This window comes from Lynx rufus, unplaced genomic scaffold (assembly GCF_022079265.1).
Source record: "Lynx rufus isolate CCGP_SWC_20201006 ecotype Redwood Valley unplaced genomic scaffold, mLynRuf1.p SCAF_10, whole genome shotgun sequence".
NCBI classification, from domain to species: Eukaryota; Metazoa; Chordata; class Mammalia; order Carnivora; family Felidae; genus Lynx; species Lynx rufus.
This window is the reverse complement of record NW_025814824.1, coordinates 30,492,371-30,518,072: the sequence shown is the minus strand read 5'-3', so window position 1 is coordinate 30,518,072 and position 25,702 is coordinate 30,492,371. Positions and strand designations below refer to the sequence as shown.

At 43.2% G+C, this 25,702-nt stretch overlaps 2 protein-coding genes across 9 annotated transcripts in view; one reads left to right on the top strand and one right to left on the bottom strand.

Annotated features, from left to right (window-relative positions):
- Positions 1–9,833, top strand: part of CDC14B (cell division cycle 14B) — a 60,750-nt gene extending 50,917 nt beyond the window's left edge. For 4 of the 7 annotated variants that reach the window (XM_047103196.1, XM_047103188.1, XM_047103163.1 and 1 more), the window contains one exon: positions 921–4,700. In XM_047103196.1, the coding sequence (XP_046959152.1) occupies positions 921–957 (37 nt within the window). In that variant the 3' untranslated portion in view covers positions 958–4,700. Of the gene's footprint in view, positions 1–920; positions 4,701–7,243; positions 7,308–8,347 lie in introns of those variants that run through there. The other 3 variants (XM_047103171.1, XM_047103212.1, XM_047103180.1) reach the window with 2 other exon arrangements.
- A 3,837-nt stretch (positions 9,834–13,670) lies between these two features.
- The window catches only part of HABP4 (hyaluronan binding protein 4), a 40,797-nt gene continuing 28,765 nt past the window's right edge, over positions 13,671–25,702 (bottom strand). For both annotated transcript variants that reach the window (XM_047103144.1, XM_047103151.1), the window contains exons 6-8: positions 18,549–18,720; positions 15,389–15,574; positions 13,671–13,910 (exon numbers count right to left, since the gene is read on the bottom strand). In XM_047103144.1, coding sequence (XP_046959100.1) covers positions 13,854–13,910; positions 15,389–15,574; positions 18,549–18,720 — 415 coding nt within the window. In that variant the 3' untranslated portion in view covers positions 13,671–13,853. The remainder of the gene's footprint in view (positions 13,911–15,388; positions 15,575–18,548; positions 18,721–25,702) is intronic.

The window sequence follows — 25,702 nt, the reverse complement described above, 5'->3', positions numbered from 1 at the left end:
TGAAAATCCATTCATCTAGAAGCCCCAGGATGTTGTCTCTAAATATCCTGAAATATCTTTTTAAAAAAGAATGCTGGTTACCTCTGCTCATCTAAAATACTAATTTCCCTTTGAAATTCCAGACATTTTCCCACTTGGCTGTACCAGTTAACCTGGACCTTTATACTCAGTACTCTGTTGGGGTCTCCAAAAACTAAGTCATCGATTCAGATGAGCTACTTTGATAAAGTGGCCTCATCATCCAGTGAGGGGCACCTCCAGATTGGAATTGGCTTCTCTGACTCTTTCCTTTTGCTCAAGTTCTTCTCTAAAAGCTGCTAGTTAGTTGAAAGTTTACATAATAAACCGGGGTAGGAGAGAAGGGAAGTAAGAGGAGAATCCATCAAGATGTGCCCCACCTGCAGCGTGGTCTGAGGCTGGCTGGGAGCGGGTGCCCTCCGTGCTGCTGAACTGGAAACTGCTTGAGGTGCCAGAGCTTTTTCTGTGACCGAATTCTGGCTTTGGAAATAATCAAGTAACACTTCTTTATCTTTTCGTTCTTTCCGCTTTTCCCACAGCCTGGTTCCTCAGAGGGAAAGAAGGAAAAGGAATGCTTTGCAACAAATGCCCTTAATGGCATTATGGTACTCTCATTGCTCTGCTGCTTCTGTCCGCCCTTCTTTTTTTCTTTGTTTTTATTGTTTTTTTATTTTTTGCAGAACTGAACCTTTTTCTGCTCTGCCTTTCTCTCCCATTTGTCTTTACTTTATGGTTGATATTGTACTGTCTTTTCCAAAATACTTGTCATTAAAGAATTATACAAAGTGTATACTTCTTAGCATGTCACTACTTTTATTATGTTGCCTTCCTTGTCTTTGGTAACTACATATGGGACACTTGGAAACCTTCATGGTAAAATCCTTTTTTTTCTCCCCCTGTAGTCCCTCCATTTCAAGGACTAAAACAGTCTTGCGTTAAGTAAAAACCTGTGACCAGAACTGAAGGAAGACTCTAGGAACAGAAACCTACAGCAGAACTTAGCACAATTTATTTGGAAACAAAACAAAATTGCAAAAGCCTTAGCCGCTTTCCACCTAAGAAGTTTATTCAATGAAGACAATGTCCACTGGAGTTTAAAATAACTACATGAGTTTGGGCACAAGCAGTGACTTGAAGGAGGCCCAGCTCTCCTTTTGTAGAAACATCTCAAGTTTAACGACAAAAAAAGCTATTGTAAATTTAGTCTCAGGTGTAAATATCAAAGCCCTCTGTTGTCAGGAGAGCTGACTAGTCTGTGTGGTGCACGTGTGTCCCTGTGATGGCAATCATTTTAGCTGCTGGCCTTCAGAAGAAGCGAGGATCTGATGGAGGTTTTTTATGTATTTATTTTCTGTTCACCCTGTGTCAAAATTTATAAAAAGAAAACAGGCATTACTGAAATGGTACTTTCTGTAATTTGATACTATTTGGTTTAAACATCTTCACTTTAATACTTGTAATATTGTTGTAATGGTAACTCTGTTAAGTACCCAAGCTGCTTGTCTTCCACCAAAGAGTGCTTTATTAACAAGAATCTGTGAAAACCGTGTTTGAGGACTGTTGGATGTTGTGATACAAAGTGGTACTTTGGCAGCCGAATTTGCAAGAGAACATGAGTGGTAGCTTTAGAAGACTCAGGAGGGGACGCTGCCTTCAGAGTCGGAAGATTGTTGTAAGTCATTCCTTTTTATGTCATTGAGGGACTGGAGCATGCCAGGGCTGCCCACGATTTGGTTGCCCAGTCATACAAATTAAAATCCTGTTTCCTTCCACGCATGATTAAAAAAAAACACTGTTGGTGTTTTCCCTTGGAAACAGCCATCCCAAATAACGATGGCTAAAAAAAAAAAGTACTGCTTTATTCAGGTTTTTCTCTGTAACATTGTGGGTTTCTTTTTTTATGTGATCAGCCTAAGGCCATTCACACACCCTTTGATTTCAGTGACAGTTACTAGCATCTGGATTTCAGTTGTTTGTAAATAAGAGACTCACTGTTGCCTTTGGTTGGGGAATACAACTAACTCTTTTCAGTGTGCCTTCGCCCCTCCACCCTCCAGAAACACAGCAGAGTCTGTGATATAAAGCAATCACAAAAACTATTTATTTGCTGCTAAAACAAAAAACGGGGGCCCAAAATAAAAGAATATTTTGCAGTCACCTTGGTTACCTCCATAATAAGAAGTGAATGGTTTTAGTTATTGTTAACCAATTTTTGCCTATCCTAGAATGGAGAGCAGGAGATACAATATGGAAAGGCAACAGAAGGCAAATGCCTTCACCTTACAAGATGAATGAATCAGGCGAGTAAGCAATTCCTTTTGTTAAAAAGCTACCTTTTTAACAAAACTATGAGGAGTAAGAAGCGATTGAAATAAACAGATTTTACTCTGTTAATGCAAAAAGTTACTGGAAGGCCGTTGCTCCATTTCGATATTTACTCTCTTGGAGTAAATTGTAAGATTGACTGGCTTCGAGGGGAGATGGTGCCATCATCTTGGTCAAACAGGCGGCTCTTCCCTGTCAGGTGGTATGGGGGTGTGTCATGCCAACTTTTAAACGCTGGGGACTAGATCTCAGAAAAAAAAAGTGGTTTTCTATCCCTGGAAGTGAATAGACACAAAGACCCACTTACCTGATGGGAAGACCTCTCTTCACTAAGCTCTGGGTGGGAGGAGAAACATTCCATTAGCTGTCTCGTGCTAGGAGACAATAATATTCAGACTATGCCCTTGCATAAAACATTGAATTCTCAGGGCAATTCTTCTTCCCTTGACATCTTTGAAGGCCATTTCCTGCATAAATAATCCAGGTAGTTATGAAAATCAAACTTCCATCAGAACTTTTCCTGGTTTGGCTGTTTATTACATCAGAACAAGTTAAATGTGCCGTCTCCCTCCCATGGAATAAGCCATTTGATGTCTTGGCCAAGAGTGTAAAAATCTGGGCTTCAGTGTTAACCACAGTACTTTTTATTTTACAAATTGCCTTTTTGTGTCAGCTGCTCAAGTTTCCAGCTAGAATTGCTATCACTGTGGCTCTTTCTAAAAAATCTTGTTATTTAACAGGCTCACTAAAGTGAGTCCCAGGAAACTGATTTGATAAAGGAGCAGTCCTTGGAACACAGCAAGGACTTGGGGTAGTGCTTCCGGTGGATTTCATAGCACACTATTATTAAATGTACTGGAGGGCATTTCTAGAATCCAGGAAGTCTCTGGGTCTGATGGAAAGTTCTTTCTGCTATGAATAAGAGTGGACTTTTTTTTTCCCCCAATGGAAACTTCAACACACCCAGAATCTCCTGAGATTCTAACTTCAAGTCCTTGTCATAGAAAGACCCTGTTGCTATGGAATATGAAATAGGGAGAGATTCCTTTAAACTTAAGAGCCTTAAATAGCTTTGAAAGTACACCAAGACCGTTTCTTTGAAATTAGCATTAGAAATGCATATTTTTAGGTGTCCTTGAAGCTTTTTGGGGACTCATGTCCAAAGTCCAAGACAGTCCAAAGGAAGGGTGTCTGCAAAACTGGGTACCTAGAAGTATAGACAGACTTCTCTTTTGTAATGCTAAAGAAAAACTAGAAATCTCTCTGAGCTGTCTGTGAAGAGGGGTTAGTCCTGAGCAGTGCCTCACTGAAACACGTAGCCTGCCTTGTCCACATAGCCGCGTCTGGGCGGCATGCTGCTCTGCTAGTCTCCAGCATCTTTCTGCTCTCGGCCTGGCCCTGTTTGCCTGTCACCCACCTGCTTTCTTCTCTGCCCTCCTGCCCTCTCACAGGGGTCATTCATTCCTACCTCTTTTCTTGGGCCCAGACAATTTTTAGAGGAGTTCCCAAGAGTGCTTGTGAGGCGAATATGTTTGCCCTTGGAGCCCAATGGCCAGTTCTGTGTGCCCTGCGGACCGTCAGGCCTTCTGGGTGGTGTTGTGCCAAGAGCTTCTGGAAGCTTCCCTTTGCTTGAATCACCACCATTCATGACAAATGAGCAATGCGCTCTTTTGATGTTTGTTCTAAAAGTAGCTTAACTGTTCCTCTTCATACATTTTTTAAAGTAATTGCATCTTGGAAAGCAGTGCTCATGAAAAACAACTTTAAAAGCATATTTTGATTCTTTAATAGCTATCTCCCGCTAAAACTGTCCTGGTAAGGCTAGCTGCTGCTCTTCCATTTCTCCTAAATCTGAGTATTCCTCATGTTCCTAAGTGGAAATACTACAGATCTATTTAAAAGACTGGACAATTCATCTATACTGTGTAAGAAATTACCTCCTTAACTGCCCAGTAGAATAACTGTCAGCAGGTATGTTCATCTGATTATAGTACTGCAGTTTTATATTAATAATTTGCAGACTTTTATCTAACCTGCACTCATGTACAGATTATTAAAAAGTTTTAAAATGTAACTGATTAATCAGTATTTGGTCAGTCATTGTCTTGATTTTTTATTAAAATGTATATTTCTAATCATATTTTATAAAGCCAAGAGAACTGGTTGAATGAATGTTTATTTTCCTGAAGGTATTTTTAAGATAAAGCTTCATAATGGCGTGTAAACTTTGCATATCTATGTAGTTTGATACGTATTGTCGAGTTTGAAAATCTTGTGTATTGTAACTGGTTTTATACGAAATACTGAATAGTGAAAATTGTATAATTATAATCATATAATTAAAAGTGTTAACCAAACAGCCTTCCAGTTTACTGTATTCACTTACCATTCTGAATCGTAGTAGGCAATGGTCAGAATATGAAGTGGATGTAACCACTGTATTAGTTTACTACCCTGGGGGCTGAAACAACAGAAATTTATTTCCTCCCAGTGCTGAGGCTGGAGACCGAAGATCAAAGTGTTGGCAGAGTTTATTTCTTCTGATGCCGCTGGCCTTGGGCTTTTCTCTGTGCACTATAATCCCTGGTGTCTTTTCCTTATGATGCCAGTCAGATTGGAGTAGGGTCCATCCTCATGGTCTCATTTTAATTACTTCTTAAAAGGCCCTGTCTCCAAATATAGTCACATTCTGAGGTATTAGGCATTAGGGCTTCAGCTTAAAAATTTGGGGGTGGGGGTATACAGTTCAGTCCATAACACCTTCCCCAAGATAAGATGGTGCGTGAGGGCTCCTGTTATGAAGTCATTCTGTACACACCCAACACCAGCTCAAATTATGCCAAGGTTTGACTTTGTGGAAATTACTGAGGATAAGACACATAAATCAGGCCCTTACATTACCTGCCAAGGTCAGGAGTAAAGAGCTCAGCGAGGGGCAGGACCATTGCTCAGGCACCTACATTCTGATGTCCAACTCTGGATGCCATCATGGTGCCATCTGCCTGCCTCCCCTCTGACTGTCTCGTGCTGGCCTGGATTCTGAAGACCTAATGCCCACACGACCACTCAGAGGATGTGTCTGGGATGTAGGAGCTTGCTCTGTTAGGAATGCTGGCCCATTCCCAAAGGAACTCAGCTCACTCGTGCTCGGATACAGGTTTTCAAAGTACAAACCACAGGGACCCCCACACCCACGCCCCATCCAGACTTCTAGCAGGCACTGCTACCCCCAGAGTGTGATTCGCAAGCTCCGTCCCCTGTTGTTGAAAGCTGCAGCAGCTACCTGCCCCTCCAGGTCGTGCACCCTCCTGCCGAGCAGTGAAGTTCAGTTGATTGGCATCTGCGAAGCTGCCCAAAGTATGTAAGTGCTGTGAAGGGGGCAGGCGTGGCAAGGGCCTAACACTTGGAAGACTCAGAATGAAACCCCAAGTTCCGTCTTGCAGGGCTGCGCAGTGTGGGTGATGAGCCATGGAGACCCTGGCCCTGTAGATGCTCCCTCTCTGTTGTCGACAATGCCATTTGGTGCCACCTACCACACACACAATTTGCTAAACCCCTCTGCTTCTGTTTCTTAAGTAAAATGGGAAGGAAAGGGATTCCTATCTTAACAGTTAGTGGGATAATTAAATGAGATAATCCATGCAAAGCATTTAAAACATGCTGGTACATAGCTTTCAATAAATTAATTTTTTCCTACATTTAAGGTAATTTTCTGTACATAATTAGGTAAATGACCTAGGGTGGGGGTAGAGTTAAGTAGAAAGGCCCCTTCATGAGGCCCCAGAGTATATGGAGTTAGCAAGTCAATGTGGAAAGAGCAGCCAGTGTGTGCTCTGAAATGAGCTCTGCCGCTCATGCTGTGGTCTCAGGCATCCTTTTCCTGCCTCCTGCCCCTTACTTTGTTCATCTGTAAAATCGGACTGATAAATGCGTAGCCTTGGAATTAAAAGATCAAGGGAGGTGAGTGTGCCTTAGCCTGGGCCCTAGGCCAGCGGAGGCGTCCCATCCATCCACTGCTCCCATTTCCTCCCATGTGTCTGAGCACACTTGTGCTTGGGAAGGCAGGATGGTGGCAAGAATTCTCCATGAACGTAATACCTTCTCTAGGGTGCCAAGACTTCGGCATGGTCTCTCCTCATGCTTGCCCCCGTGGGTAGTTTCTGGCCTTTCACTAGTACAGATTGCATAAACGTTCTCCTGTGTGGATTCTTCCTGGTTGGTGCTGGTTATCTCCTTAGGAGAAATTCTTACAAAAGGCATGTCTCCTGGGTCAAGGATGTGCAAAAATTTAAAGCTTTTGTTGATATATGCTGTGTCAAAAAGCAGCTTATTATAATTGTTCAGAGCATGGATTCTGGACCTAGGCTGCGTGCAAACCTTTGCTGCTTGTTAGCCAGGGTGACAGATGAGGATTAATTATTAACTTGGTTAATATTTGTTCATTAGAACAAGTGCTTGACACATACGAAGAGTCATACATATGTTGTGTTTAATAAAAAAAAAATACTGCCTTAATGCTCTGAAAAGGTCTGTGACAGTGGACAGTCCCCTTAGCATCAGCTGTCGGGCATGGCTGAGATGGCTAATTAATAGTAGGACACTGGCCTTAGTGCTATTAGGTCATGGGTCACCATTACCCGCTGCCGTATCTGGTCTTCTTAGCTGCCCCATTATTTAGATTTGGGGCCTTTTGTCTTCTAAGTAGTTGGCATAGTATGTACCTATCACAGTCTGTTTTTCTCAGTTTTTTGGGAGAACAAAATGGACTCTGGGCAAAACCCATCCAAGTGCATCTCCAGACATTCTGGCTTCTTCACTGGGGGTGCTGGCCCAGCCCGTATAGGAACGGAGATCCTCCCACACTGCCTGGCCTTGCCTCTGTGTCTCGTCTCTTTGCTAGCAAGTCTGCATGGCTTTGACATGTTTCTGGATGACAGGTGCTCCATCCACACTGAAATTCCCAGGTAAGGAGGCTTCTCACCCAGCATGACCAGAGGCCACGGGGGCTGGCCACCCCCAGGGACTGGCCTTGGTCCCTCGAATTCTTATACTACCAAATGTCACGTTTCTAAACAGGGAGAGGCTTTGGGTGGGAAAAGAAAGAGTAGAGGAGGTGGTATGGTTTGTGCATTGTTTTACTTGGAGAAAGACAATGGGTGTGTTTCTCATCATGGGTGTGTTTCTTCATGTAAAACAAGATGACTTTTCAGGCGGGACAGTTCTTCCTTGCGTGGGACTCTCCAGACAATGTAGCCAGTCTGGCATCCCCACCCACTAAATACCAGTCATATTCTCAGCCATTGGATAATCCAGACACCCCCGCACATTGTCAGCCCCCTTCAGGAGGCAGTGCTGCCCCCCCGTTGGGAACTGCTGATCAGCTTCAAATACAGCTTCATTGGGCAATGTCATGGAAACAGAAACAGTTGCTCTTAGGACCTTGCTGAAGTGAATATTGTCCCCCTGCCCTGTTTTGCTCTGGCGCAAACCCCAGAGGGCAAAAGAAGGGGCTGGAGGAAAGGTTTCATTCATGAAGGGGGCAGCAGAGGGGGCTTGGCCCTCAGGAATGGGGTTCATGAGTATTTGTGAGACTGGGGCCGGGGGCTCTGAGACAGTGAGCGAACTGCCTTCCTGCCTGAGCCTAGCATATCTCCTGCCATGTGGCAGCCACGGAGAGGTCTCCATCCTTGAGAGTGAGGGGTCTGTTGTGACAGAGCTAGATGACACATGGGAGCTCTTTAGCAGGCCAGTGGCTGACAGGTTCTTAAACAGGAGTGGACAGAGCAGGGGCCTGATTCCAGCACCCTGGACCACTCATGTTCAGGGTGATTCTGCTGTGGCCAACCCCAGATTTGCCTTGCAGTTAACTAAGGAGTTTACAGTGTGCATCGTGGAGTCTTTTCTCTAGCTGCCATATTAAACTAGTCCTTGTCACACCCAGTGACTCCCTAAGACAGGTTCTGGTGTCATAAATACAACTCGTTCTGTCTTCTCCCTTTTGCAGTGATAGTTGGCCGTCTCGAGCTGTAACCTTTCTAGACCGGCTTTTAATCTGGCTTGGGATCCGCAAAGACTAGGCCTCCCAAGAAGATCTCTCCTGGACAGCACAATGCTCACCAACAGAAAGTCTCTCCAGGTGAAATTTAAGCCTGTTTCCTCAAGCGTGTGCCTCAGCCTCAGCAAGTGTGTCTTCTATCCACTGGGTATTGAGGGTTCAGCCTGAGGCTAGAGCTGGGCCTACCAGTAGGTGGCCAGGAGGAGTGACTGGGATGGCTCCTCTCTGGTGGCAGATTCCCAGTAAGTAGCGTTCCTTGCTTTCTTACATTAGGGGCCCCTGTGACTGACTTGGTGGAAGCTGGTCTGTGTCCCCAGAAAAGTTAATGCAAAACTCTTGAAGAGTTCATGGGCAGGCCCCCTGTGGCCTTCCTGGCTGTGCAGCATTCAACTCCAGGGGCGCTGCTCATACAGATGCAGTGCGAAGGGCGCCCCCTCAGGTGTCCCGCTTCAGAGCCCGTTCACCATTCATTCCAAGGCCCTGCTCTGGGCATCTACAGATCCTTGGTTAAAATCCCTGAGGGCTGTCTTTCTGCTCTGGTCACAGGTAGGAACCTGTGGGATGCAGTCAGGGTAGGGATCCCCACTTCTCGTGTTAGGCTATGCAGCCTCCACATTTCTCTTGCTTCCTTTCTACCCACCTTGCTTTTTCCCTCGTACTGAAAACTCTTCCAGCCACCGTGCTTGCTCTCCCCTCACTTTCCCTCACCGCCAAACACGCAGGTGGTGGTCATTTTGCATGGCTGAGAATGTAGGACTTACTTTGATAGTTGAGTAGTTTTCCTCCCTGTTGCTCGGATGCTCCCAGTATGTAGACAGGTGGAATGCAAGCCAGGGCCACTAACATGGCCGTGCGGGTGTATCCATGTGGGTGAGCTCCCCTGGGTTGAGCAGTGCACCCATGAGGTGGAGGTGTTCTCAGTGCCCCTGGTGGGGTGGCTGTTCTCAAGGAAAGTTCTAACCTCATTGAGCCCTGGAGACTGATGTGCGCCTTGACACCACTCCATTCTCACCTGACAGGCATTCCCACTTACAGATGACTCTGTGCTCTGAAATCAGGCCACATTTCTGCAAAGTAACAATGCTTAGAAGGCATTGTGGTTTGGTTGGGGAAATTCCATCACCTTGAGTCACAAGCAGCGTTGTGGCTGAGGAAAAGGCTTTCCAGAGCATTCGGGAGATGGGCAGGGAGCAGCTTGGGCCTAGGAGAGGCACAAGCAGCCGCTGGACCCTGTAGGCTCCATGAAGCTCCCGGGAGAGCCAAACTTCTGTTCATTTCCACGAGTGCCTCACTGGTGACCTTGAACCTAATCTCGTGGCCTCTCAAGTCATGCCATCTCCACCTGTGCAGGAGATCTAATAAAGCTAAGAACATTTTTTATGTTTATTTTGAGAGAGTGAGCGGGGGAGGGGCAGAGAGAGAAAGAGAATCCGAAGCAGGCTTCAGGCTCAGAGCGGTCAGCACAGAGTCCGACGCGGGGCTCGAACCCACAAACTGTGAGATCATGACCTAAGCCGAAGTCCAAGGCTTAACCGACTGAGCCACCTAGGTGCCCCTCTAAGAACACTTCTAATCCCATCATGTTTTCAGGAGACTGTTCAAGAGGGACTCATGCCACTGCTGTGTGTGGTCACCATGTTACTTGCCCCTGAGCACACAGCAGGTACTTGTGGCTTCGTTCATCCCCTGCAGAGGAACCTGTCCTCTGGCCTTTGCCCCTCTCCTAGCAGCTTTACCCTGGGGACTAGTAATTGAAGTGGTAATTTTGGGAGTGTGGAAGGAACACTGGGCTAGAGGGCTGGATCTTGTTTCTGCCTTATCTCATCAGGCGCTAGCTAGGGACTAAGAGGACCAAGAAGACTGTCCTTCCCATTCCCTGACTGGAAAGCAGGAGACAGTTGCAAGACCGCACACAGCAGCCACTCCACCACTGCTCGTCTCCTCACGCTGCTAGTTTCTGCACCAAGGGTGGGAGGGCGAGCCTGCAGATGTAGAAGACATCCAAATGAAGGGCAAAGCCTTAATGTTAGGGATGACCCTTGGGACTAAGGACAGTGGTTCCTTTCAGGGGAGGGGGAGGCTATGGTTGGCATGGGCACTGGACAGGCTTCTGGGAAAATCAGTTTCTTAGGTGGTGTTACAAGGAAATTTGCATTTGTATCCATATTGTTTTACGATATATATTTTTTCTAAGACTTTATTTTCAAGTAATCCTACACTGAACATGGTCATCGAATTCACAACCCCGAGATCAATATTCGCATACTTTACCGACTGAGCCAGTTGGGTGCCCCTACAATAAAGATGTTTTTAAAATACCTTTTTCCCTTCCTCATTTTCTTCACCACATAAATACAGACCTCTTTGGGACAAAGCTAGGCAAAGCCTCAGACGCATGGGGCATGTCGAGGGCACTGACCTCAGGCCAGTGTCGGAGGATCTGGAGAGGAGGGCAGATCCCGAGTGGCTGCACGAACCGTGACCCTTGTGGAGGCTGAGACACAGCAGCAGTGAAAGGAAATGGGCAGGTCTTCTCTCACAGTGAAACTATGCTCATCTGGCTGCATGATGCCATGCGGAGGGGAGGAAAACCCCACCTGCTGTCAGCAGCGTGGCTCCTGAATAGCTCAGAAGAATAGCTGACCTTTCCCAGCTTGAGACCCAGGTCCAGTAGCTCCATAGGACTTAACCAGCACCACATGGTACTGTCTCAAAAGAAAATAGTGCCTGCACTGGGGTGGCCCGGAGGACCTAGCCAACCGAGAGGAAAAGCCATGAACTAGTGACCAGCACTAGAAGTGCGGGTCCCCCTTGCGGCCTCTTGGGCTCTGAGGGCCTTGCCTTGCATGGGAATGAAGACATCAAATGCTTATCAGCAACATTAGGCTAAAGATGTACAGCTTCTCAAGTAGCCTGGCCAGATGTTAAAAACAACCAATGCATGATTTTAACCTTCCTGAGGCGCTTCCCTGGGGGTAGCCTCTGTAGGGAGTCTGCCTCTTCCCAGACCTTGTCAGATAAGCAGCTTAGGTTTTCATCCAGTCAAGACTGGTGCCAACCCCTGCTTCCTTCAGGGGCGACACCTCTCTGTGAGGCTCCCCCAACCTCCAGGCCCTGGGACTACTCCCTCCCCCGCCCGCCATCTTCAGCTGCTGTCCCCCCCAGAGTGGGGCCGGCACATTGACCTTGGCATTCAAACATGTTTGACGTCTGCTTTCCAAGAGTCTTGGGGACTGACACACTAGTTTTCTTTTGTGGGATCAATTTGTTCACTGTTACTTGTTAGAAACAGGACTACACCCACCTCAAAAGAGGAACTTGGATCAGGAAGGCCTTGCCTTGTGTATAAATCCGAACATAAGCCTCCTGCCTGCTTTGATTTTCCCTATGGCATGTTAGGGATTTCCCCTGCTCTTTGCTTCTGCTTGGTCTTCTCTGGGGCACTGTGGACAACCACAGGACCAAACCCAATTATCTATCTACCCCACCAACTGGCAAGACATAGTCCTGGTGAGCAAACAAAGCCTTCTACAGGCTCAGAAACTGTACCCCATTCCCCAGAACGGTTTCCAACCACAGGACCCAAGACTGTTCCATGGCACAGGAATCTTCAGTACATCTAAGAAGGATGCGGTATTTGCAAATACAGTATTAATTCCAGTGCTATGGGCTTTTCAGCCACTATTTACAACATCAGGGAATTTTCTTGAAAGGGATCTCTGTTTTGCCGATCTTCAGAGCCAAGGTGGGCAGAGTAACTTCATGTCACAGCATCAAGCCTGCTGAGGAAAGACACACCCTCATGCTGTACCAGTTGATCATTATGGCTGAATGTGACATTCACTCTCCTGAGACTTGACTTACATCAGGTCACTCCCACTCACTGTGTCCTTTCCAGGGAGAGGAAATAAAACAGTTAATATATCTTAGTATTCAGATATTAATTTAGTAATAAGAGACCAAGGGTGGACAGTCACCCACAGCAAATGTCCTTAACTGTCATATGGCAGGGAGGTCAGCCGATTCCTTCTACTGGGCTTTTTTCCACATTCTTTTCTCTTGACCTGGGAGTGACCAAAAGGATTCATCTTTCTGTACACAGTTAGGAGGGAATACCAACCTTTATTTACACTTGGGTTCAAGTTCAGAGCCATCTTAAACAGTATAGCAAAGCGGGGGAAAGCACAGATCCTGGGACCAAGTTCAGATTCCAACAGAAGCATATTAACTGTGACAACAGGCAAAGGTTATTTTCAGTTTCTGCAGTCAATTGGAGAGAGCATCACCCCCAGCTGCCCGCAGCTTACAGCTGCCTCCGCCCCAGTCCCTGCCCCGGGTGCTCGGCCAAATTCAGGCTCTGGCAGGACTCACTCTGCTGGGCATGGCAGGACTCGGTGAGTTACTGAAACTCTGAGGTAGCCCCCAACCCCAAACGTTCAAAGGCAAGAAATAGGAACTCGAACTGGTGTATGGGCTGGGTGAGAAAAACTGCACACGGTGTTCAATAAATACTATTTACAAGTCTTGCCAGGCAAGGACAGAGGGCATCTGTACATGGGCACTGATTTCAGATATTAGTTTCTAGGGGAGAAAAGGATATGATGGTAAGGTGTAACACTATTTTGCCTGGACCCCCTTTCTCTTGATCAATGGGTTAAATAACGATTTTAAAAATCATATGCTTAATACTCATCCTGAAAACCACCCAAACACTAAATATGCACATTTATACTAAGCGTGCGTGTATGCGTGTGTACATACACACAGAAACCACGAGGTAGTTTAAATCACCATTAAAAAAAAAAACCAAAAACAATACTTTTCCTAATTCTCTGTCACAGAGTGGTAGCCAATGGCTGCCCACCAGCTATTTAAAATTATCGGTTAAATGAAAACCAAAACTCAAAAACTTCCAGGAGACTGTAACACAAGTAAACAGTAAGTACAGGTGTATTTTACTTTGTCAGTCTCTGGAAACTAGGCTGTGACTGCTTTCAATTAATGGTCGGTGTTACATGTATTTGCTCTAATGCTAAAGCACACAGCCTTCCCAATCTATACACCTTATGAAGTAGTCTCTGTAGATTCTATTTTACATCTTTACTCTCCAGGTTTTTGTGGAGGATTCAATACAATCTCTATGTACACATTTTAAACATTATTTCTGAACTTCATTTGGAATTATTTAAATAAAAAAATAATCACCATTCTCCACCTTCTTGGGAAAGTGCCAGACTAACCCCCACCCCCCCACCCCACAACTGGAACTGCTGCCTTGTGTCTAGAGAAATCCCTACCCCACAGCCCCCAGGCCAAAAAAGTGCAATGAATTCACACTAAACGGGAAAAAGCAACATCTATTGTTCTTAGAGTCTGACTCTCTTCCCCACACCAAGAAAAGTCTCTTCATAGGTATGCCAATGCTGTTGTAGCTTGCTAGGGAAATAGGGCTCTCTCAGGCCAGAGCAGGAAAGTCCTCAGGGTCATCCGGGTTGGGAGCAACGTCTTGTGTCTAAAGAAGAAAAGAAAAGTTTTTAAACCAACATTCACTTTACCCATTGCCACTTGGGCAGAGCCCTCTGAGAGACACATGCCTGCTCTCAACCAGGCAGGTGCTGACAGTGGGTGTGGCCTAAACACTGTAGGGAGAGGCAGGCTCCCAGTGGGAAGAGACACAGAGAGGGGGGGTGCGGAAGGGTCCCTTCTCAGACTCGCTCTTGTCCCCTCTGCAAAATGGCCACCAGTTCCTGCCTCCCTCCCTTCCTCCCACAAACCCTTACCGAGTGACCCTTTTTGTATCTGGCACCTCCACCATCCAATAAACATGATTTAGAATATTTACTACATGGAGATACAAGGTTGATTAGAAGCAGTTCCTGCCTGACCTGGGGTTCCCTGGGGTCAGGGGAGATGCCCCGAGGAAGTCACAGCCTGGTAACTTCAGCAACAGATGGCCTATGAATGGCCCACAGGAGGGGCACTCACTGCTATTTGGAGGTGGAGCGCACATCACCATTAGGTAAGGTTTTCTAGAAGAAAAGGTTCTTCCAGAGATAAGCCTCAGTGAATGAGCAAAGGGAATATGGATCCTCAAACAGTGTAACCTGACGGTGAAGAGGTGGGGGCCTGAGGGCAGGTCTGAGCTAGAAGAGAACAGTATGCATATATTTGTCTATAAAACATTTACAAAGTGCCTACTATACACTTAAATTGTGCTGGGCACTGGGGAAACCAATAATGAGCAAAAGCAGACATGGTTTGTGTCCATCCACTGTACAGACAACAGACACTGATCAACAATCACACCAGTGAGAATACAGTTACAAATGAAGACAATGCTTCAAAGAAAAAATTCTTTGCTCAAGGACTCTGACCTGGTCTGGAAGGAAATGTGACCAAAGAAGACTTCTCTGAGGAAGCAAGGTCAGAAGATCTATTCTAGGTGAGCAGGCAAATGGGCAGAAGGACCACCAGGTGCAAATGCTCCGTGGGGTCAGGAACATGCTTGTGTGAAGAACTAGAGGTAGAGCAGTGTTGGCTGAGGAGCAGGGAAGAATGGTTTGAGGTGACAAGGTGAGCTTGGGGAGGTCACAAGGAGGCCCTGAAGGGAAGGGTTCTGTCTACCCTGAAAGTACATAAGGGCACAGGGCATATGATTGGATCACAGTTAGGAACTGTCAGGTGATCTGATAGGATCCCAAGCCTGGGGACTTGTCTGATGCAGATGAGTGAGTTTTCTCTGGTTCTGAGAGTGCATTTACAGCAGTGGATGTGCCCGGTGACCATGGAGGCCACAGCCACTGAATGGTCTGTATCCAACTGTGTCCATGCTGCTGACCTCACTGTTCTGAACACCTGGATGCCAGACCCACACTAGATACAGGAATGGACAGCAGACCCTGACAGGCCTCCCAGTGGCACAGCCTGGGGCCCCCTCATCCTCTCACCTCCTTTAGAAAACCGTCCAGGTCACAGAGTACACACACTCACCACCACTTCTGCTCTGGGTCCGTAGTTCTCCACCCTTCTGATCCTTCCCCGGCCTCCCCGTGTGCCACCTCTGGCTCCACGCCCAGGACGAGGGAGGTTACCGAAATTAATCTCCAGCTGGGATGTGATGTCATTGGCTGCTTTCCGGAAAACGTGGGCATCATCTTCATAGTCATCCTTTACCATCTGAAACACAGTTACAGCATATCACACACACACACACACACACACACACACACACACACACACGCAACACACCCGTCTCCATGGACACTTGCTCAGCGTCGAAGCGCTATGCCGCCAGGGAGCCAATATGGCATCACAGCGGACAGTGGCCCTCCCTGATGTGCTGTCGGCACTGGGCTGCAGGGCAAGGCAAAGGTGGTGACCCCGCTGCTCTGGTTCCAGCACAGGGGTTCTGCACATTTCCCAGCCACATGTTCTCATACTCACCATCTTAATCCAAACATCTCTCAAATTACTATCAACTCAAGTGACACCCGAGTTTTTAGCAGTTTGGCAGGTTAAGATGTAAGATTTGACATGCCTACCAGCAATCAACATATATCTTTTATATCTAAATGTATTTTGCTGAGATTAAAAAAATTTAATTTCTGCCTTTTATTTGTTCACAAATGCTACTTTGATAAATAAGGAAATATCACCTCCTTAGAATAGAACTTGATGGAAAAACTCCTTTCATTGTGGGTGCTGGCTGTACAAATACCATATGTTAAAAACTGCATGATTTACAATAAACAATTCTGACTCAAAATCTAGGAAAATAGTAAAACAACAGAGTATGGTTATCTGATGATTGCTGCAGAAAGAATTCAAGCTGCTTTTTAAGAACTATTTTTGGCCAAAATACTTTGAGAAATTACATTTTATTATATATGAGGTCAAATAAGTTCTGTTTCTTGTTAAAAGAAAACTATATTAAATAAACTTTGTTCCAAATTTGATTTGGCTTCAATTCCTAATAATGGATAAAAAAAAAAACCCTCACTTTTGAGTAAAACATAAATCTATACAAAATATGCCAATGATCTGGGATGAGAATCTCCAAACTCTATAATGCTAAACATTCCTACTACAACTTGTCCAGAAAATGGAATCAAGTCTCCCTGAACTTATCAACCCCTTTAGGCCATCTGTTCATTACAGGTTCTGTGTTTAACATTTATGTTCCCTTCAAAGCTGCATTAAAATAAAGCAGAGGCCTTAGCTGGATGTACTGTTGAAACTAAAAAGGTGAAGGAAAGAACAATTCAGGAGCATTGACACTCTGGTAAAAAGACAGACACAAAAAACCAGTAAGAGGCGAAGTAATAGCCTACCACCTGCTTCAGAAAACAGCGGGCTCTGTGTGCTGGAGTGGGGGAGGACGTGACGGAGTAGGGGGAGGCTGCACAGGAGTAGGGGGAGGCTGTGCCAGAACAAGGGCGGCTGTGCAGGAGTGGGGATGGTCGTGGAGCAGGGGGAGGCTGTGCTGGAGTGGGGGTGGCCATGCAGGAGTCAGGGGAGGCCATGCAGAAGTAGGGGGAGGCCCTGCAGGAGTAGGGGGAGGCCGTGCCAGAGGAAGGGCAGCGGTGCCTGGGACAATACTGAGTGTGCTTTCTTGAAAGGGATCAGCTCATTTCACAGGCTGCTGGTGGTCTGAACTTTGCAAACACAAGGCATTTTACTCTATTGCTTTGTCTCTTAGGGTGCCCAGAACAAAGTAAATCAGTGACCCTAAGATTTGGCTTTTGTTGCTCTCAGAACAATTTCTGGCTATAATCTTCAATGCCGTAACATTAACAAGAGACCAAAGACATGTGCTTCGTGGAGACCAAGCTGGATGACTCAGCTAACCCAGTTGCTTCAGATATTCCAGGAGACCTCTCTCTGGAGCCAGGGAGGATGAATCTGGTGTGGATGCAGGAAAAACAGCTGCTATTTTTACCTAACATGTCAGCTGCACATTTCACATCCTGACAGCACATTTGTTTTAGGAAAAGCTTTATTTACAATGGCCCAGAACAGAAAAGAACAAAAGTGAATAGGAAAAGAGCCAACCCAGTTAGCTGATGGACGTGAAGAAATACCTCACAGAGACTTCCAAGAGAAGGCTCTCCCCTCCATGCTGCCTGTGTATAACAGCTAGTGGAGTGGCTCCAAACTTCTTAGTAAGGCCTGGAAGAGACTGGAGGTGGTAAGGCATCCTGTATTATAAATGACCCTCTGATGAAAGTATTCGTTCAAAGAACACAACTAACCGAAGTGTCAATGGAAACACACACAAAGCTACACAGTTTCAAACGGAAAATCAGTGTATAATATCTAGTGGGAATATCTGTCCACCACCATCATCAACACAGAAATGTGTATTAAGATAAGCAGCTGTGACTGAATGATGTGAATTCTAAAGTTTAAAACGAGAATATTCAAGGCACCCTTAAGTTCAGTAACTTAAACAGAACGCGATTACATGACTCACTGACCATCTGCATCAATATATGCTGGGAGTCCTTTTCAAAGCCGAGGCCTCCAAAAAAGGGCTGAACACAAAGCATGAAGAGCAAGGCCCTCACGGGAGGGAGGAACAATGTGAGCAATCCTGGCTGCGGCAGCAGGGTGTGGCCAGGCAGCCGCACTGTCCCAGGGGCTCCTCCCGGGTGGCACAGTAACACGGCGGGGACAGAACTGCTGCAGTAACACAGCACAGAACTCTGACAGGTTGCAAATGATCAACTCCTCCCAATAAAATGCTCTTATTAAGAACGTGAGCTGAAAATCTAACCTAATCATGAAATGCGGAGTAGTTATCCTTTGAAATGGCACTATTCATGAGACACTGTACCTCTCTTGAGACAAAAACGAGATGCAATTAACATACAGTATTTGCACAGTCAAAGCACAGCTGTGGGTTGAGCGGAAAATGCACTGTCACTGAAACTGCTTTGTATGAAGTGTCGACAGGCCAAGTTTCAACTCTTTTTATGAACAATACAGGTACAGATAAAATTAGGCACACATCATATCTGATTAGTCTTAGGTAGAAACTAGAATGCCACTACCAATGTCCCATTTTCACACTAGAAGTGGAAAGGGTCCATCTGGTTTCCAGTAAGGTAAGAATGAAGATTACCTCTAGACAAGAAAATGTCATACTTACATCATCTCTATATTTGGACTTGTGTATCACCACTGCTTTGGAAGGGACAGTGGACTCAGGTTTCCGGATGTTAAACTCAGGCTTTGGTCTTGTCTGTTCTTGAAGATTTTTCCACTCATCAAGGGTCATCTCTTGAACTTGAGTTTCCTCTTCTAACTCCAACTCAGGAACTCTATGAAAAATCAGAAGTTTTTGATGGATCTAAAATGTCTACTTTCTCAAAGAAAAAGTTATTACTATTAATTAGCATACTTTCATGGTTCTGCATCTCATATTTACATAAGGTAAGAAAATCTCGGAACTATAAGCTTCCATATTTTAATCATCTTATGCTGTCACTACCAACTGAAGATACTTCCTGTTTTCTTTTTTATTTTTTTTAAGTAATCTCTATGCCCAATGTGGGGCTTGAACTCACAAGCCCCAAATCAGGAGTCACACAGTCCACCAACTGAGTCAGCCAGCTGCCCCACTTGTTTTCAAAGCAGTTTTTGAAAAATAGGAACTGCACCATCCCATTAGCATTACACTTGACCACCAGGCATTCCCTTCCCAGATGGCATTACATACAAAATGAGATAAAATTGCAGAAGAAAAGGGAGAAACTATTGGAACAAAACAACCATAGGCAACCATGAACAGAGTTATAAAACAATGGGTTACAAATACATACTTTTGTAAATATCCTCTTTAAATTCATGAGACTTCAAGAATAGATCAATAGAATAAATTTCAGAGCCCAGAAAAAAATCCTCACATTTAAAATCAATTGATTTTTTTTCAAGCAGGTGCCAAAGACAATTCAAAGGAGAAACGAATGGTCTTTTCAGCAAATGGTGCTGGGAAAACAGGGTATCCACGTGCAAAAAAAGGAAGTTGGACCCCCACCTCACACCATGAATATAAGAGTTAGAAATATAAACCGCTTAGAAGACGACACAGGCATAAACTTTCATGACCTTAGATTAGGCAGTGGTTTCTTACATGTGACACTAAACGTGTAAGCAACAAAGAAAAAGGGGTGCTTAGGTGGCACAGTCGGTTAAGCATCTGACTCTTAATCTTGGCTCAGGTCATGATCTCACAGTTCATGAATTTGAGCCCTGCATGGGGCTCTGCATGGATGTTGTGGAGTCTGCTTAAGATTCTGCCTCTCCTCTCTGCCTCTCCCCACTGTGCGTGCGCGCTCTCCCTCAAAATAAATAAACTTAAAAGAAAAAGCAGATAAACTGGACATCACCCCCAAACTTCTGACAACTTTTGTGCTTCAAAAGACACCATCAAGATAGTGAAAAGCCAATCCACAGAATGGGAGAAAACATTTGCAAATCATATATCTGATAAGGGACTTACCTTGGATACAAAAAGGATTACAACTTACAACTTAATGAAAAGAAATAACCCAACTGAAAAACAGGCAATGCTCTGAATAGACATTTTTCCAAACAAGATATACAAATAGCCAATAAGACGTTCAATATCATTAACCATCAGGGAAATGGAAATGAAAACCACAATGACCTATACCCACTCCACACTCAGTAGGATGATTAGAATAAAAAAGACATTTAACAAGTGCTGGCGAGGATGTGGAGAAATTGGAACTTCATACATTGCTGGGGCGGGGTTGGGGGGGGAGGTGGGATGTGAAATGGTGTGGCCACTCTGGAAAAACAGTCTGGCAAATTCTCAAAAATGTAAACACACAGTTGCCATTTGACTTGACAATACCACTCTAAGTTACACATCCAGGAGAAACAACAGCATACGTCCGTGTGAAAACACCATGGCACTGCCATAAATAACACTGTTCATTTATTTTTTAAGTTTATTTATTTTGAGAGAGAGAGAACCAATGGGGGAGGGGCAGAGAGAGAGGGGGACAGAGGATCTGAAGCAGGCTCTGTGCTGACAGCAGTGAGCCCAATGTGGGTCTCGAACTCATAAACTATGAGATCATGATCTGAGCCAAAGTTGGATGCCTAACCGACTGAGCTACCCAGGTGCCCCTAATAATGCTGTGTATAGCAGCATTATTCACAATAGCCAAAGAGTGGAAACAGCTTGACTGGCCATCAACTGATGAGTAGATAAAATATGCTATCTTTAATACTGTGGAATACTATTTGGCTATAAGACGAAATGAAGTATTGATACATGTTACAATATGAATAAACCTTGAAAACATTATGCTAAGTGAAATAAACCAGGCACAAAAAGTTTACGTACGATTCCATTTATATGAAATACCCAGAAAAGGCAAATTCATGGAGACAAAGAGCAGATTAGTGGTGGCCAGAGACTGGGGGCAGGGAGGCCAGGGAATGACTGCTTAATGGGAATGGGGTGATGGAAATGTTCTGGAACTAGATAATGGCAATGGTTACATAACACTGTAAATGCACTGTCACTTAATTGTCATTGTACACTTAAAATGATTAAAATTGTAAGTTTTATGTTGTATGTATTTAACACCAAAAAAAGAGATAATACACAAAAAAGAAAGAAATGAAAAGATAATATACAAAAAGAAAGAAATAAGCCAGACACAAAAGGACAAATATTATATTCCATTTATATGAGGTATCTAGAATAGGCAAATTCATAGAGATAAAAATAGAGGTTACCAGGGGTTAAGGGGAGGGAGAAGTTGGGATTTACTATTTCATGGATATGGAGTTTCTGTTTGTGATGATGAAATGTTCTGGACATGGATGGTGGTAATGGTTGCACACAATGTGAATGTAATTAATGCCACTAAACCGCACACTTGAAAATGCTTAAAATGGTGATTTTTGTGTTATATGTGTTATGTAACATACCCCAAACCACTGAATTGTACAGTTTAAATGGCTGAATTTTGCAGTATGGGAATTATAGCTCAATAAAGTTTACAAGAAAAAATAATTAGGTGGTGAGTGGGAAGGGAATCAAATCTAATACCTTCACAGAAGGGCTAATGTAACTTGTCCTACATTATAGGTTAATGATATGAAAACTATTAGTGAAATCAGGAGAGAAACTGAATCACAGACCATTCAAAACAGGCATATTTGTAAAGGGACTTTAAAATATCAAGCTAGTGGGGTGCCTGGGTGGCTTAGTCCGTTAAGCATCCAACTCTTTTTTTAAGTTGTTTTTTCTTTATTTTTAAATTTATTTTGAGAGATAAAGTGAGTAAGTGTGAGCAGGGGAGGGGCAGAGGGAGATGGGGAGAGAGAAACCCAAGCAGGCTATGTAATGTCAGTGTAGAGCCCAATGTGGGGCTCAATCCCACAAACCGTGAGATCATGACCTGAGCCAAAATCAAGAGTTGGACGCTTAACCAACTGAGCCACCCAGGTGCCCCAAACAGGGGACAGAGAACATGTTCAGCTACTCTACAAAAGTGTTGCATTGGAATTAACTTGCACCGGTTCGAACTGGCTCACGGCCAGTTATTATTATTATTAAATCAAATTATTACTTAATTATTATTATTAAATTATTATTAGATTATTATTAAAATTAAATTATATAAATTATAATTAGCTATACTAAAGGTAATAATCACAATTCATTATTCCCTAATTATTCCACTATATTGTACCTTTATCCATGCTCTTGGGGTTTATTATACCTAATGTATGTGCATAGTGAAAATGTTACATAATAGTGTACTATCATTTATCTCTTCCCAACTCTGTGTTCAGTATGACACAGTGGTAGTTTTAAATCAGCCATGGTGGAAATATTTACACCACGAAAGCCAGCAAGTGCCAACAGATCCAGGCTTTTTCATTCTAGAAAGCCAGATGTTGAGTATTTACCAGCATACCATTGCCTGCAGGGAGGCACTGAGTAAAATTCTGACTCTGGGAAACATTTTGTGGACATATGACCCAGTTTCTTAGACAAATAAATTATAAGGGAAAGAGAGAACATATAGATTAACAGTGACTTAAGAATAATCAAGATAGTGTAATATTAGTGTAATATAAACAGACCAATGGAACAAAATATAAAGTACAGAAATAGGCCTGCACATTTTAACAATGGTATTTCATGCGCTGGAATAACTGGATATACATATACCAAAATGAAAAAAAAGGGAACTTTGATCCACACCTCACACTGTATACAAAAATCAACTCAAATGGATCACAGACCTAAATACAAAAGCCCAAATCATTAAACTTATAGGAGAAAACCTTTGTGGTACTAAACGGAGCAAAGATTTCTTACATTTGAGACCAAAAGCAAGATCAATAAAAGAAAACAAATTAATAAAATGGATTTAATCAAAATTAAAAACTTCTGCTTTTCAAAAGACACTGTCAAGAGAAAGAAAACAAGGCTACAGATTGGAAGAAAATACTGGAAAATCATATATCTGATAAAGGGCTTGAATCCAGAATATATAAAGAACTCTCAAAACACAGTAATAAGAAATAGTTAGAAAATGGGAATTTCAACACTCTTTATTTTAATAAAGATATACAGATGGCAAATAACCTGTGAAAAAGTGCTTAATATCATTAGTCAATAGGGAAATGTAAATTAAAACCACAATGAGATATAAACCTATCATACTAGCTAAACATTGTAAAAGCTGGAAAAACCACTCCAGAAAAGAGCCTGGCAGTTTCTTTAAAAAGTTATATATACACCTGCCATATAGTCCAACCATTCCACCCCTAGGCATTTACACAGGAGACATAAAAATGTATACTCCACCAAGACTACACAAAAATGTCCACAGCAATTTTATTTGTAATAGCAAGAACTGGAAACAACCCAAATGACCATCAGGTAGACAGATGAAGAAACTGCAGTCTATCTGTACAGTGGAATACTGCTTGACAATAAAAAGGAACAAAGTATTGATACATGCAGCAACATGGATGCATCTCAAAAGAAGTACGCTCAGTGAAAGAACACAAGACAAAAAAAGAATATATGATGTGTGATTCCGTTTATATAAAACTGTAGCAATTGCAAACTAATCTTTAGTGACAAAAAGTAGATCACTGGCTGCCTGGGGGAAAGGGGCAGGAGGGAGGGATTACAAAAGGATAAAAGGAAACTTTTTGGGTTGATGGATATGCTCATTATTTTGATTGTGGTAATGGTTTTACAAGTATATATGGATGTCAAAGCTTGTAAAACTGTGCATACTAAATATATGTCACTCGTTGAATGTGAACTGTCTCTCAGTACTGTTTAAAAAAAATGAGATATGCCAATTGAGATGTATATTTCACTATTAATTCAAACAAGTAAGTTGTTTTAAAAAGACATTTTGAGATAATCAGGGAAACTGACAAACTGCCCAGATATTTAAGGAATTGTTAAAAACTTTAGATGGGATAACACTACTCCAGTTAAAAAGAGCAGACCTTTAGATATAACTTCGTGAAACATTTATGAATGAATATGATATCCTGACAGAAGAGGAAGTGGGTAGAGACATACATGAAACAAGAATGGCCATGATTTGATAAAATTTTAAGTTGAATAACTTAAAGGTTCATTATACTATTATTTTATATACATCTTTCAGTGATATAATCTTCTAATACAGAGCTCAAAATAAATATTAAGGATTCATAAAGGTTCTTTAGGCTACTTGTGACAGAATTAGGAAATAATCAGAGCTGATTTCTAGGAGGCTATTCTGATTATAGACTATAATCTAGTTCTGATTTCTAGAACTGATGCTGTAAATTTGAGGATTCTTTCATAACTAGGATGAACTAAAGAAGTTAATAAATTCCAAAAAGTTCAGTAAGAACACATCTTTTGTTAAGACCACAAAAGAAGTACTTTTTCTGTTTGCTTATCTTAAAGAACATCATATATAAACATGAAAGAGCTAGAACAAAAAAGGATAAGGCATATAAGAAATGTAGTCTTGGGGTGCCTGGGTGGCTCAGTTGGTTAAGCATCTGACTTTGGCTCAGGTCATGATCTCATGGTTGGTGGGTTTGAGCCCTGTTTCTGGCTATGCTAACACCTCAGAGCCTGGAGCCTGCTTTGGATTCTGTGTCTCCCTCTCTCTCTTCCCCTCCCCCAATTGTGTTCATTCTATCTCTCTCTCAAAAATAAACATTTTGGGGGTGCCTGAGTGGCTCAGTAGGTTGAGCATTCGACTTCAGCTCAGGTCATGATCTCGCGGTTCATGAATTTGAGCCCCGCGTCAGGCTCTGTGTTGACAGCTCAGAGCCTAGAGCCTTCTTGGGATTCTGTGTCTCCCTCTCTCTCTCCGCCCCTCCCCTGCTTGTACTCTGCCTCTCTCTCTCTCTCTCAAAAATAAATAAAACATTAAAAAAAAACATTTTAAAAAATTATAAAAAAAAAAAAAAAGAAATATAGTCTTTAAGTTGATACATAGACACACCCAAAGTGAAGCAAACAGTGGAGAGCTCAGAAGAGAGCATTTGCTGCAAGTGATTCCCTCCTTGAAAATGATCACCTGACCCTGTTCACTCTGGGGCACTCCATTCACAAGTATACATACAGATGCCCCCTGTACATTCTCCTCTGCCATTTGTCATTGCAACAAGCTGTGTTGGGAGCAGTACAAAATCACCAAGGACAGACTCCTTAACCTTATTCTCTATTCACTACAGATTATTACAAAAAACACATTCTATGAAAGTTCTGTGAGGCAGATCCCATTTCCATCCTATTTGAATTGGCACTAAATGCAGTTTTTACTGGCAGTTTTACCAAAGACTGGATTTTCAACAGGAAGAGATGTATAATTAATCCCTCAGTTCCAGGAGGGACGAAAGCAGTTATATTTCTAACAGTTATAAAAGCATTGTAATTGCTATTTACATCCTCCAAATTTAACAGCATCCCCCCCCCGCCTCCATTTTGACTAATTCAAAGTCCTTCACGGTTCTTGGTCTATTACCAAAAATCTTGGGAGATGATTTTCCATCAAAGCTGCTTATAGATATAAAATGGTCTAATCTATGACTTGTAATGTGAATAATGCTATATGCAAATTTGATAGTTATACATTCGTTTCTATATGGGTGAAATTATAGGAGAAATAGAACTGTTTTAACAACTGTTACTTTATTTAAAACATAAATGGGGCAATAATGCTAACATTTACTGAATGAGTCCTAGGTGCCAAACGCTATTCAAAGGACTTTACGTTA